This window comes from Ornithorhynchus anatinus, chromosome 7, assembly GCF_004115215.2.
Source record: "Ornithorhynchus anatinus isolate Pmale09 chromosome 7, mOrnAna1.pri.v4, whole genome shotgun sequence".
Classification (NCBI taxonomy): Eukaryota; Metazoa; Chordata; class Mammalia; order Monotremata; family Ornithorhynchidae; genus Ornithorhynchus; species Ornithorhynchus anatinus.
Genome location: NC_041734.1, coordinates 52,307,794 through 52,322,218, shown reverse-complemented (window position 1 = coordinate 52,322,218; position 14,425 = coordinate 52,307,794). Strand labels below are relative to the sequence as shown.

Below are 14,425 nucleotides of genomic sequence, written 5' to 3'. Positions count from 1 at the left end.
GAATTTATCCATTCTAGTTATATAACTGGAGATTCAATGCTTTTCTTGACTAGGGCTTTTTTGAAGAGGAGGAAGGTAAAGAATACATCTATAAAGAGCCTAAACTGACAGGGCTCTCTGAGATTTCACAAAGGCTGCTGAAACTCTATGCAGATAAATTTGGAGCAGATAATGTGAAGATAATCCAGGATTCCAACAAGGTAAGGGCAAAACACTGTTCCAACATAATTTCTTTGTTTTCTTTTAAAATATCGTAATGAAGAATCTATGAAAAATTTGCCATTTTCCTTGGGCAAAAAACTGTTTGTCAGTCCTCATCAAGTAGGGCAATATTCAACTCTTTTACTAGATGGTTGTGCAGTGAACCTAACTTCCCGCTATGCTAAATGAACTAAATTTTGTTTTCCTTCCACATATCCTATGCTTGTCAGGCAGATTTCCCAAGATAACATTTTTGTTAATCAGTACTGGATATTTTTCTTCTCAGATGAGTGGAAGACAGGGTTGAGAAATGCATTCTTAATTATACTAATGCTGTTGGGATTCCCCGAAGGGACCCAAGAATAGAGCTGTGTTGATTTGAAGAAAGGGCAATTCCGGCTAACTCTGCTATATTCCGGAAGGCTAAAGAACAGATTCTGAGGTTGCGGGGAAACCAAAGCACTGAACAAGCTTTGGTGTCTTCTGAGGGGACAACTAATGCTAAAAGGAAGATCTTATGAATTGGTGATCAGGCAGGGTGATTAACCAAAGACAGAAGAAAACCATAAAACTAAGGTTAAAAATACTTTCACAAGTATTCGTGTAAATGCTACATGATGGTTCCTGTATCTTGGTTCAGGAATAGCATTATCAGTATTTATTAGACTGCCCTAGATTCCTGGGAAGAACAGGGTCAGAAATGTGTAATTTGATTTATCCCTTTGCTCTTACCTGCTCCCCACCCCAAAGCACTTATTAGAAGTCAGAGCTCATGGGTTCGAATCCCGGCTCCGCCGCTTGTCAGCTGTGTGACTGTGGGCAAGTCACTCAACTTCTCTGTGCCTCAGTTCCCTCATCTGTAAAATCGGGATGATGAAGACTGTGAGCCTCACGTGGGACAACCTGATTACCCTGTATCTACCCCAGTGCTTAGAACAGTGCTCTGCACATAGTAAGCGCTTAACAAATACCAACATTATTATTATTATTATTATGTACATATATGTAATTTTATTTATTTTTATGCACATCTGTCTCCCCCACTCTAGACTAAGGGCCCATTGTGGGCAGGGAATGTCACTGTTGTACTTTCCCTCATGCTTAGTACAGTGTTCTACACACAGTAAGCGCTCAATAAATACGAATGAATGAGTGAATGTGCTCTCAAAACGCTTACAGTCTAAACCGAACAGCACCGACAGTCATTTACAAGATAGCGAAACAATAAGGGATTTGAAACAAGAAGGAGCATTACACGGACAATGGCCCTTTTTCTCAAATTCAGAATACAAAGAGACGGACCTTTTTCAGATCATGAGCAAATGAATATTATTGCATGGCTGGCACTTCACTTTCTCAAATTCTCTAAAATTGTGTGGTCACTTGAAAATGCGCAGATCATAGAAGTAAGGGCACTATACTGTGTCCTCATGAGCACAGCTGGGTTGACGACTCCTGACCAAAATTTAAACAACTCCAGTGGTTGCCTATCGACCTCCGCTCCAAACAAAAACTCCTCACTCTAGGCTTCAAGGCTCTCCATCACCTTGCCCCTTCTTACCTCTCCTCCCTTCTCTCTTTCTACCACCCACCCCGCACGCTCCGCTCCTCTGCCGCCCACCTCCTCGCCGTCCCTCGGTCTCGCCTATCCCGCCGTCGACCCCTGGGTCACGTCCTCCCGCGGTCCTGGAACGCCCTCCCTCCTCACCTCCGCCAAACTGATTCTCTTTCCCTCTTCAAAACCTTACTTAAAACTCACCTCCTCCAAGAGGCCTTCCCAGACTGAGCTCCTCTTCCCCCTCTACTCCCTCTGCCATCCCCCCTTTACCTCTCCGCAGCTAAAGCCTCATTTTCCCCTTTTCCCTCTGCTCCTCCACCTCTCCCTTCCCATCCCCACAGCACTGTACCCGTCCGCTCGACTGTATATATTTTCGTTACCCTATTTATTTTGTTAATGAATTGTACATCGCCTCGATTCTATTTAGTTGCCATTGTTTTTATGAGATGTTCTTCCCCTTGACGCTGTTTAGTGCCATTGTTCTTGTCTGTCCGTCTCCCCCGATTAGACTGTAAGCCCGTCAAACGGCAGGGACTGTCTCTATCTGTTGCCGACTTGTTCATCCCAAGCGCTTAGTACAGTGCTCTGCACATAGTAAGCGCTCAATAAATACTATTGAATGAATGAATTAATTTAAGTAAAGATAGAGGAACAGTAGCTATTCCCACTGCTTTGTTTGGTATCAGCCAGAGGGGTGATGAAATGGCTTTAGTTATTCAATCACTCAGTCAATTAATGGTATTTATTGAGCACATTTAATGGGTGTAGAGCACTGTATTAAGCACTTGGTAACTATTCTGACCATGAATTGCGGTCCATAAAAACTTGCCCGATCTGTTTAACTGTGCTCAGGAAGACATGGTCTAAATCATCTTGTTTAATAGTAAAAATACTTCTACAAATACTTTGGGGTCGGGAATTGAATTTCCATCAATAGCGATTGTGTCTACCTAGGTCCTCTTCCTCTATCTCCAGGAGAGGATGCTTCCTGGAACGAAGATTGTTTGCTCAGGGAGGGCTGAAGCTGCAGTGAGCAAACCTAGCAACCCCATATCTAAGCATATTCCTGAAGTAGCAATTTGACGGCATCTTAGTGTTTCATGGCTTACTGTTAACACAGGTGAACCCCAAGGATTTGGATCCCAAACTGGCCTATATCCAAGTGACCTACGTTACACCTTTCTTTGAGGAGAAGGAAGCTGAAGACCGAATGACTGATTTTGAAATGCATCACAACATCAACCGCTTTGTGTTTGAAACGCCTTTTACGCTCTCGGGCAAGAAACATGGAGGTGTCGAAGAGCAGTGCAAGAGACGAACAATTCTGACAAGTAGGTGTATTGTCTGAAAGTGCAATAGTAGTCAAACACATTCATTAAATTCTTAAAGTGGGAAAAACAGTGCGCTAAGCGACTGGGAAGAATCCATATACATTAACATATGTACGGTCTCTGTCCCACAAGAAGCTAGCAATCTAAAGTGGGGGCGCAGAGAGTGAGGGGCAGAAACACTCAAGGGAAGATCCCAACCTCACAAGTGCCTCCAGTGTTGTACAAAGTCCGTAAATCTACACAATCCTTAATGGGTGAAAGCCATCGTGGGTACATATGGACCAAAGACCATTGCACCTTCACATACGCCTCTCCGAGGAAATAAAATCAAGATATTCGGTACTTACTGTTCCCACCCTCAGAAGCCTAATGTGGAGTTTAAGCAGCTGCAAAAAAAGTGGTAAAAAGTGGTCGCATTTTTTGAGCTCTCACTGGTGCAGTGCACCGTACAAGCTCGTGGAAAGTAGAGAATAAAGAAGTGACAGGTTCCCTGCTCACAGGGAGCTTACACTCTAATGGGGGTGACTACCGTAAAACTATCTATAGCTAGAGTGGTCAAAATAAATAATTGAGTGCACGAAAGGGCTGAGGGGCATAAAAAAGGTTCTTAGGTTGAGTTGACTGGTGGAATTATATGGCTCAGGGGGTGGGAGATTCATTGGGAAAGACTTGTAGGAAGAGGTGAGCCTTTAGGAGGGCTTTTAGTAATAATAATAGGAATGTGGTATTTGTCAAATGCTTACTATGTACCAACCACGGTACTAAGTTTGGGGAGTAGATACCAGATAATCACCTCAAACAGTCTCTGTCCCACATGGGGCTCACAATCTAAGAAGGAGGGAGAACAGTTATTGAATTCAGTTTTTATAGATGAGGAAACTGAGGCACAGACAAGTCCAGTGACTTGCCAAAGTCACACATCAGGCAGTTGGCAGATCTGGGATTAGAACCCAGGTCCTCTGACTCGCAAGGCCTTGTTTGTTCCATTTGGCCGTGCTGAGTATGGGAAGAGCTGTGGTCTATCCAGTGTGGAAAGGGAGGATCCTAAACCAGGTGAACAGTGTAAGTGAGGGGGATGGGGGCGGGAGAGTCGAGAGTGAGATACAGTCACCCGGTAGGCTTAGAAGGTACCAAGGATCTCTATTGACAGGATAGCTGAGGTATGAAGGGAGGTCATGAGAGGGTCAGACTTGGGTCATTTGATTATTCAATGATGTTATCAACTAAAAGATGGCCCTTTGATTCCATTTAATACATTTTGGAAGAAAGGGAGGGAAGAAATTGGTAGTTTGGTCATATAGAGAGGATTCAAGGACCATAAAAATAAATGAAACTGAAGTGTAGGAAATGTCTTTATCTTTAAATTGCACTGAACAGCAAGCCACCTATTCCCCTATGTGAAGAAGAGAATACAAGTCATTAACCAGATGAGTACAGAACTCAACCCTATTGAGGTAGCAATAGACGAGATGACCAACAAAGTTGCTGAACTAAAACGGCTTTGCGCAATGGAAGAAGTCGACATGATCAGACTACAACTCAAACTTCAAGGAAGTGTCAGTGTTAAGGTAACTATTCCTCAGAGCTGTCAGTGCTCAAGTTCTCCCCCTTTATACTTTCTTTGCGTCTCTGAAATAAGATTTTTTTTTGTTTTTACTTGCTGAGTGCTTACTGTGTGCCAAGCCCTATACCACATCCTGGGGTAAGCACAAAATAATCAGGTTGGACATAGTCTCTGCCCCACGTGGGGCTCACAGTCTACGTAAAGGGAGTAGAATTCAATCCCCGGTTTACTGGGGATTATGGCAGTTATGGCAGGGGACGGGACGTTCTGGAGAAAATATATCCATGGGGTCGTTATGAATTGGAAAAGACTCGATGGCTCTTGATGATAACAATTACAGATGAGGTCACTGAAGCCCAGGGAAGCGAAGTGATTTGCCCTTAAAAGAGCGGTAACATGTACTCCAAAACATCACCCTGACAAGATTCCTCTGGTTAGGGGTTAGTTAGTTCTTTGATCTGTAAAATGCAATAAAATGGGACGTTAGTCATCATCAGTGGTATTTCCTGAGCACTTCCTATGTGCAGAGAGCGCTGCTTGGGAGAGAACTGTACAACAGAGCAGACAACATTCCCTGCCCACAGTGAGTTTATAATCCATGGTATACATTGAGCACCTGCAAATTTTAGGAATGTTGTAAAATGACAATAAAGCTGAAATGCTATGTATATGTTTTAAAGGATTATAAAATCCAAGTGCCTTTCCCTTCCTAAGCCATATTTGTACCATCCATTATAGCATTCAATGAAATCACTTTAAATGTTTTCCAAAAAAAAAAAAAAAATGGGGACATCACTCCACAGTTTATAAAAAACAAAACATTTTAATAAATATAAGTGACTTTAAACTGCAGAGGAGATCCAGGCAGAAAGCCTACCAGTATTTTTCATAAGTTCTTAAAACATTAACCAATATTTCCCAGATTCATTCATTTCCAGGAGGTAATACATTTGACGTTGAATATCAGAAGTCTGAGCAAGTGTAGTACAACTTACTTGATTTTTTTAAAAATGAAAATCTGGGATAAATATCCAATCTGTTTCTGAATTATTAAATGTTCTATGTTTCTTCCTCTTCTGTCCCTTTTCCTTTCCCATCTTCCGATCACTTTGGTAAGGGAGAGGGGTCAGGAACTGGAAAAGAGATGTGCAGTTCAATAGTCACAAGTGTTTTTCACAAGTGTTTTTTGAAGGCCTACCATGTGCTGAGCCTTGTGCCATGCTAGCAGGAGAACAACAGAACCAAAGTATATATTCCCTGCCCAGGAATTCCATGTTGCTGAAAAGGAAGTTCGAAGGCTCAATTCCCATGTTTGCCCCGTGTCCCTGTTGGTACCATGGGTAATAGTAATGATAATGGTATTTGTTAAGCATTCACTAGGTGCCATTCATTCATTCATTCAATAGTATTTATTGAGCTCTTACTATGTGCAGAGCACTGTACTAAGCGCTTGGAATGAACAAGTCGGCAACAGATAGAGACGGTCCCTGCCGTTTGACGGGCTTACTGCACTAAGTGCTGGAGTGGATACAAGCAAATTAGGCTGGACACGGTCCCTGTCCCAGATGGGGCTCACAGTCTCGATCCCCATTTTACAGATGAGGGAATTGAGGCACAGCGAAGTTAAGTGACTGGCCCAAGGTCACACAGCAGATAAGTGGCAGAGTCAGGATTAGGACCCATGACCTTCTGACTCCAAGGCCTGTACTCTATAGGAAACCGGTCAGAAAGCACAAGCCAGAGTTTCCATAGGCAGGGAGAAGAAATTGCCTGTTTCAAGGGCTTCCTTCCAAGCCTACCTTTCTCTGCCAACACTGTCAGTGCTGGTGAATGAATCTGGCATTCTGGCCCAGGTTTAGGGATAGGGCTAATCCTACAGGGTGCTGCCTCAGCATTGCTGAAGACTTCAGTCTTTCACTCCCTTTCAGGACTGCTCATGTTTATATCAGATAAAATGGAGTTAAAAAGTCAGCTCTTGATAACAATTTTTATTTGGACTTATTTATTTATACTTCGCTCTGCTGCCCGAACATCAAAACGTTCGGTCTGTGTTTCCCCACTCCTCGAGAACCTCCAGTGGTTGCCCATCCACCTCCGCGTAAAACAGAAACTTCTTACCATCGGCTTTCAAGCGCTCCCTCATCTTGCGCTCTCTTGCCTTACCTCACGGCTATCCTACTTCAGCCCGGCTCACACGCTTCGCTCCTCTAATGCCACGATCTCCTCTGTCTCACCCCCGACCATTCGCCCCCATACTCTATCGGGCCTGGAACACCTTCCCTCTTCATATCTGACAATCACTCTCCCCACTTTCTAAGCTTTACTGAGGACACATCTCCTCCGAGAGGCCTTCCTTGACTTCCTCTTCTCCCACTCCCTTCTGCATCGCACTGGATCTGCACCCTTTATTCACCCCTCCCTCAGCCCCACAGCACTTATGTACATATCCGTAATTTATATATATTAATGACCGTCTACCCCTGTAGACTGTAAGCTCAATGTGGGGAGGAAACAAGTCTACTGTTATATGGTATTATATTCTAGTATATAATATATATTGTATAAATATAATATTATATTGTATTATATTAAGTGTTATGTTGTATCCTCCCAAGTGTTTAGTACAGTGCCCTGCACGTGGTAAGCACTCAATAAATAGGATTGATTGATTTGTATGTGTATGCACAAGTATGTGAGGAGGGGGTGGGAGGCGTTTATGCCTAATGATCTCCTTCGCATAATACAGTTTTTTTGTAATAGGTAAACGCGGGACCAATGGCTTATGCCCGAGCTTTTCTTGAAGAAACCAATGCAAAGAAATACCCTGATAATCAAGTAAAACTTTTGAAGGGAATTTTCAGGTAAGCCTTGAATTTTTAGACTTTTCTCTTCTTGGAACCAGCCCACCAGTACTCCTCCGCAAAGTTAGGGCAGTTAATTCATAAAGAGGTCCACACCCCTGCTTTTTAGAAAGCCGAATCTACTGTGACAGTACAATGGAGTGAGGAACCATTGCTTAGAGAACTTTTCAATTGATTCATTTCTGCCACAAAAGGCAATTTGCAGAGACCTGTGGATGTGCCCTTGGTGTGAATGAGCGCTTAATTAAAGAAGACCAACTAGAATATCAAGAAGAAATGAAGTCTCATTATAAGGACATGCTCCATGAGCTCTCCGAGATCATGAATGAGCAGGTGAGCTGTTCTGCATTTATTCTCTGAGGCTCTGGGCTGGCGGAGTTTACGTGTGATTTCATTTAATTGGCCAATGGCTACTGCGAGCATTAATCCCAACCAAAGAAATATCCACTAGAGTCTCCAAACTTGGGAAAAGAGTTAGAGGCAGCAGTCTAAAGAGGTCAGTAGGGTTAAAGAAGTAGAACCCATTTAGTTTGAATTTGGGGTACCCGACCCAACTTGGACTCTCTCTGACTAAAACGTAGCACCCAGTCTGCCTTGTTTAATTAGAGCTTAGTCAGTGTCTCTGCATGTTTGGTGCTTGTAGATTTTTCTTTGCTTTGGTTTTATCTAGCCCTGCCCCCCCCCCCCCCCCCCCCAGAATTTAGCTCAGGAAGAAATATTCCAAACCAAAGAGAAGCTAAATATATATTTACCCTCCTCCCACCTTCTCTCCTTTTAATGATAATTGTTTAATTGCTTACTATGTGCCAGGCACTGTACTAAGCACTGGGGTAGAAACAAACAAATCAGGTTGGATACAATCCGTGTCCCATATGACGCTTGCACAGTCTTAATCCCCATTTTACAGATTCATTCATTCATTCAATAGTATTTATTGAGCGCTTACTATGTGCAGAGTACTTTACTAAGCGCTTGGAATGTACAAATCGGCAACAGATAGAGACAGTCCCTGCCCATTGACGGGCTTACAGATGAATGAGGCACTGAGAAGTGAAGCGACTTGCCCAAGGTCACATAGAAGATAGGTGGGTAGGATTAAAACCCGGGTCCTTCTGACTCCCAGGCACGTGCTCTATCCACTAGGCTGCTTCTCCTGATTGTCAGCGTACTTGGACAGTAGACCTCAGGCATTAGGAGGGAAGGAACTGGCCAAGTTGGCTGCAACCCTGGCAGGGTTTGTCTTTGCCTAAACCTAGGTAGTCTCAAGAACTCAGGATCTAGATGAGTGATGAATTCAGAAAGGCAGATGGTGGAGAATGTTGAGCCTCATACGTTCTACAAAAATATCTTCGTCCACAATGCTTTCCCCAAGGATAATGAAGAGAATTGTCTCAGATTGGGTGCTATCCAAGCACAGAATAGACACATGATCTGGTCCCTGCCCTTCAGAAGTTTATAATATAAATGCCTCACCTGTAAAATGTCTTCCTTCTTTTTTATGACTTTTTTTCTCCCCTCTTTTTCTCCTGCTGTATGTGGTTGCTATTTGATGGAAGTGATTATTCTCACAGCTCACAGGTTTGAGTAGATATAAATTTTGGAGGAAAGGGAATAGAGAGAGGGTTTTAATTGAAGGAGGGGAATTATTTGGAAGGTGGGAGAAGGAGAATATGTTAGACATATGAAGCAGTCTGGGAGGGAAGCAGAATTCCAGGAAAGGGGAAAGAGGTTAGCAGAGGCTAACAGGAAGGATGGGGAAAATGAGGAAAGCAATGAGACTGTTTTTGTCCACACTGTGACCACTGACTTTCCAGCTAAATGTTTTTCTCTTTTTTTCTGGCAGCTGTATCATGGCCCTTATTTATACAACTTCTGTTCTTCTATGTCTAACATGTCCCTCAGTACTGTAAACAGGAGTGGTACGTTTTCATCTTCTGTCTACACTTTCCCTGATTGCCTGTTTTGTCTCTTGCAAGTTTTCTGTTTTGTCTTACAACGTTTCTCATCCGTCGAATGTCATTTCTTTGAAACGGTATAGGGCCATTATACAAGTCCTTCAAGAAAGAGTATCCCCACCGTAAAAGCGTCACCTCAGTGTTTACAGCACCCCTAAAATAGCGTAGCTGCTCCCAATTAATTTCTTAGGGACTCAAATTAAGAACTGGGAAAAGGATGCAAAATAAAGGACGGGACCCACAACAAGCTAGTGAATCATCCAGTAAGAAATCAAAACGATGAAAACACATCATCCTGGAAACCAACTGGTGAAAATGCACAACCTGAGTTTTACTTGGCCTTTCTTTCCTCACTTGTGAAATAAGGTTGTTGGTTTGGCACCATTTTCACAACCTCAGTGCTCAGAACCACAGACACTTTACAAATACATTTGCCAACAGGTAACACAGAACCCTATAATTCTGTGAAGAGGGTAAAACAAACCACAAAAATACTGAGTTGGAGTCTGAGAGTTCTACAAAACATCTATCTACAGTATTTTAAAGTCAGATTTTTGTCCCTGACATTGAGACCCTTTTCTAATAAGATCAGAAATCACTTGTGCCAGTCCGGGGCCACAGCACTGGGAATGGATGGGTCAGGAGAAACTAGAAAACCTTCCTCAGTTTTAGGACAGTTTTATTTATTAAGGACTATTTATCCAGAATGTTTGGGGAATTGGAGTCTTTGTATAATCAAAAATTCTGGTTACCTTGAAGGCATAACTGACATGGGGTGCGAAGTGTTTCCATAGTTACCTAGTGAGCTCCTCTAGGAGTCCCAGGATAGTCTGCATAGCATGGACAGTTCAGCCAGTTCTGACAGTGAAGGAAAATGAGGAAAGAGGAAAATAATAATCTGGTCCCATTTGGGGAGACAGAGTGGTCTTTCTGAAAGAGATGACACTGTTACATGGGCATCTTTGTCATCAGAAAGTGGAGGGTAAGAATGCCACCCTCCACTGGATTATCCAAATTGTGGTATAATAACTGTGTTATTTGTTAAGCACTTACTTTATGTTAGGCACTTACTTTAGGCCAAGCACAATGTAATCAGGTCAGATACATTCTCGGTCCCATGAGGGTCACAGTCTAACAGGGAGAGAGGACAGGTATTTCATCCCCATTTTACAGAATAATAATAATAATGGTGGTATTTGTTAAGTGCTTACTATGTACAAAGCACTGTTCTAAGCGCTGGGGGGATACAAGATGATCAGGTTGTCCCACGTGGGGCTCACAGTTTTAATCCCCATTTTACAGACGAGGGAACAGAGGCACAGAGAAGTGAGGTGACTTGCCCAAAGTCACACAGCTGGCGAGGGGCGCAGCCAGGATTAGAATCCATGACCTCTGACTCCCAAGCCCAGGCTCTTTCCACTGAGCCACTCTGCCCAAGGTCATGCAGCAGGCAAGTGGTGGAGTCAGGATTAGAACCCAGGTCTTCTGACTCCCAGCCCCATGCTCTTTCCACTAGGATATGCCACTTCTCTGAAACAGAATTCTGAAAATATTACAGATTTTGCCTGCGATTTTTCATGGATGACTAATTTATTTGATAAAATTCAAACTTCAGTAAAATATTGAATATTAAATTTCATCTCCAGATTTCTGTAAGGTCAAAAACATCACATTTACTGAAATCTATTTTTCCTACAGACAAATATAATTCACAAAACCCAAACTCATAAGCTCGTGCCAGTGGGGAACATGTCTACCAGTTCCCATGTACTACACTCTCCAAAGTATTTAGCACAGTGCTCTGCACACAGCATGCGCTCAGTACAAACCCTTGATTGATGAGCATATCATCCAAATATGTCATGCTCACAAAGTACGGATTGGTCTCTATTACCAGGGAATTTCAGGAAAATTCTTCTTTTATTCTTTGCACAATTAAATGGTAGTTCCAGCACAGAACACATTCACAGATTTATTCACAGATAAGAAGAGTGAATCGAAATGACTGTAAAAAATTACTTGGTTTAAAAAGCCTCATGATAGATCTTTAAACCTCACACCGATTGCCGGATCTTATGCTTAGAAACAATTTCCAATTTGTCAATTATTCGTAAAAAAGAACAAAATTTTAAATGTTGCTGCTAATAGTATGAGTGTCTAATTAAACCTTCTTTCTTTTGTCTTCATTTTTAAATGAAACAATAAGATTTCTTGCAAGGAGGACCTATCAAAGCACAAAGTGGACCCATCTTATACTCGAGCAATCAATAGAACAAGCACAGCGATGCACGGTACATCGGTTTCATCCAGCACCGACATATGATGGAAATTTCAGAGACATTAGACTGACCTCTAAAGGACTTTGAGAACTTAAAATTGATCATCAAATATCACGGTGAACTAGGAGAAACGAAGGTGATTTTAATTTATTTCAACTCTTCACAGTGTTAATATTTTTTACATTGTTAGCTCGAGAATTTTGCTTGCCCCAGTATTTGCACATTTCCTCTGGTATTTGTCACTGAGCGATGTTTATGAAGCCAGGCTGAATATGTGCTATGAATTCCCCAGAATGTGTAGTTTAACAGCAAGCCATAAGTTTGCTGTAAATTATGCGCGTATGTATCTAATCCTGGGTCCTAGTACACATATTTTAAAGGTAAGAGTGAATGTTTTATAACAGTTAAGCGTATTTCGATTGTAAATAGAAGATGTGTAAAATATGTCATTTTTACAAAATTTAAAGGAACCTTTATAGTTAATACTTAGGACAATACTAAAATATATGGATAACATTTCAGATACAACTATATTAAAATATTTGTGTATGTGTACAAAAATGTTGAATTTTTTTTTTTACGTTTGGTCACTTTATTGTAACATATATGCCCAGAGCAACAGTGAGTGATTAAATGACCTTGGAATTTATTTGTTAATGCAAATAAAAATACCCGTCCTTTGCATTTTGTATTATTCGTCTGAAAGGGTTTCATGGCAGAGTGACGTCGGCGAACTAAGTATCTGTTCTCCCTCCCCCCTTAAACTGCGAACTCCATGCGGGACAGGTTTGTGTCTGACCCGATTATCTCGTATCTACCCAAGTGCTTACTAGAATTCTTGGTACACAGTAAGCTCTTAACAAATACCAATTATTAAATGATTTACCTCACCGGAGGGGACAGGGAATGGGAGCAAAATTAGAAGGGAACTCCAAAGGAGCATTAAAATATGTAATAATATAATAAGGATGGGATTTGTTAAGCGCTCACTATGTGTGAAGCGCTGTTCTAAGCGCCGAGAGGGGGTTACAAGGTGATCAGGTTGTCCCACGTGGGGCTCCCAGTCTTAATCACCACTTTAAAGATGAGGTAACTAACTGAGGCACAGAGAAGTTTAAGTGACTTGCCCAAAGCCACACAGCTGACGAGTGGCAGGGCCAGGATTAGAACCCATGACCTCTGATTCCCAAGCCCGGGCCCTTTCCACTGAGCGACGCTGCTTCTCGTGTATCATGACCTAGTGGAAAAATTATGGGACTGGGAGCAGGAAGCCAGAGTCCTAGACCCGGTTCTGCCCTAACTTGCTGTGTGACTTTGGCAAGTCACCTAACCTCTCTGGGCCTCAGTTTCCTCTCCCTTCCTCACTGGGATGTTAAGATAAAATGAGACAATCGAAGCAAAGGTAGTTTGGAAAAATAAAACTGCTACGCTAAAACGAGGTATCACTGGGTCCTTCAGAAAGTCCACAGAGTCCAGTATTCGGTGTGAGAACGACAATAGAATGTTTAGAACCTGCCATACTTGACAACCATCTTAATGCTCAGGGATATGACATCTAAGAACCCTAATTTATCATTATGGATCTCTTAGCCATGAATTTATCCGAGCTCCTCTGGAATCCCTCTATCTTCTGCCTGCACAACTCCATGGCATAACAGATTTCCTATGTTTACCACATGCTATGTAGGGTAAATGTTTTCTGGTTGTTTTGTTTTGCACTTACTACCTTCGAGCTTTGATGGGTGTCTCCAAACAGTTTTATAATTCTAGTGTCCACAATCCTTCATGATTTTATAGGCTTTAATTATGTCTCTACTCAGCCTGCATCTCTGCTGGTGAAGGAATCCTGACTTTTTAGTTATTATCATATGGAAGCTTCTCTATTGCCTGATCATTTTTGGTGCTCTGGAACTATTCTAGCTTGACTGTGTCTTTACTAAAGGGCAGAATTTACAAAGTATATTTTGTCACTTCTAAATTGAAATGTTCTATGTCGACGGGCCACAGAAGTACCTCGTTATCCCTGATTTCTCTGCGCTCTGAAATCTCTCATTTTCTCTGCCTCCAGGAGATCCATATCTACCTGGAGATCTGTCCGTACTTCCAGCTCTCAATATGTCTAAAACTGAACTTGCATTTCCTCCCCCAAATTCTCTCCTCACTTACCTTTTCCTTCACAGTAATCACAGTAGTCAATCTCCATTCTCCCTGTCTCGCGAGAGCTCCCGACCTCAGCACTTTCCTTGACTCCTCACTCATCTTGTCTGTCGGTAAGTTCTGTTAATTTTTCCTCTATGCCATCTTCCTCCAAGCTAATATTCTGGTCAAGGACTCTTCATAATCCATCATGATTATTGCATCAACCTTCTCACTGATCTGTCTCCTGTCTCTACTCTCTCCAGTCCGTGCTTAAAGCTACTGTCCAGATCTTTGGTTTTTTTTGAGGTTGCTGTACATGTATCTCCCCATTTCTCAAAACCTTCAAATGCTTCCCTATTTTTCCTTGCATCTAGCACAAGCTCCTCATCATTAGCATTAATATACCCAACCGGATCTCTCCTTGTTACTTGTCCATTCGCTTCTCCTACTACAATCCCACTCTGCCCACTTGGTTCCTTTCAAGCTGATCCACTCACTGTGCCTCTTCTCCATCTTTCAATCAATCGATGATATTCA

The 14,425-nt window shown here is 42.2% G+C and overlaps 1 protein-coding gene across 1 annotated transcript in view; it reads left to right on the top strand.

Moving 5' to 3' along the window:
* The window catches only part of DOCK10 (dedicator of cytokinesis 10), a 242,564-nt gene extending 230,126 nt beyond the window's left edge, over positions 1–12,438 (top strand). Inside the window, 6 exon segments of the mRNA XM_029069082.2 lie at positions 54–200; positions 2,880–3,090; positions 4,468–4,658; positions 7,415–7,515; positions 7,710–7,848; positions 11,677–12,438. Of these exon segments, the coding sequence (XP_028924915.1) occupies positions 54–200; positions 2,880–3,090; positions 4,468–4,658; positions 7,415–7,515; positions 7,710–7,848; positions 11,677–11,793 (906 nt within the window). The 3' untranslated portion in view covers positions 11,794–12,438.
* The last annotated feature ends 1,987 nt before the right edge of the window (positions 12,439–14,425 follow it).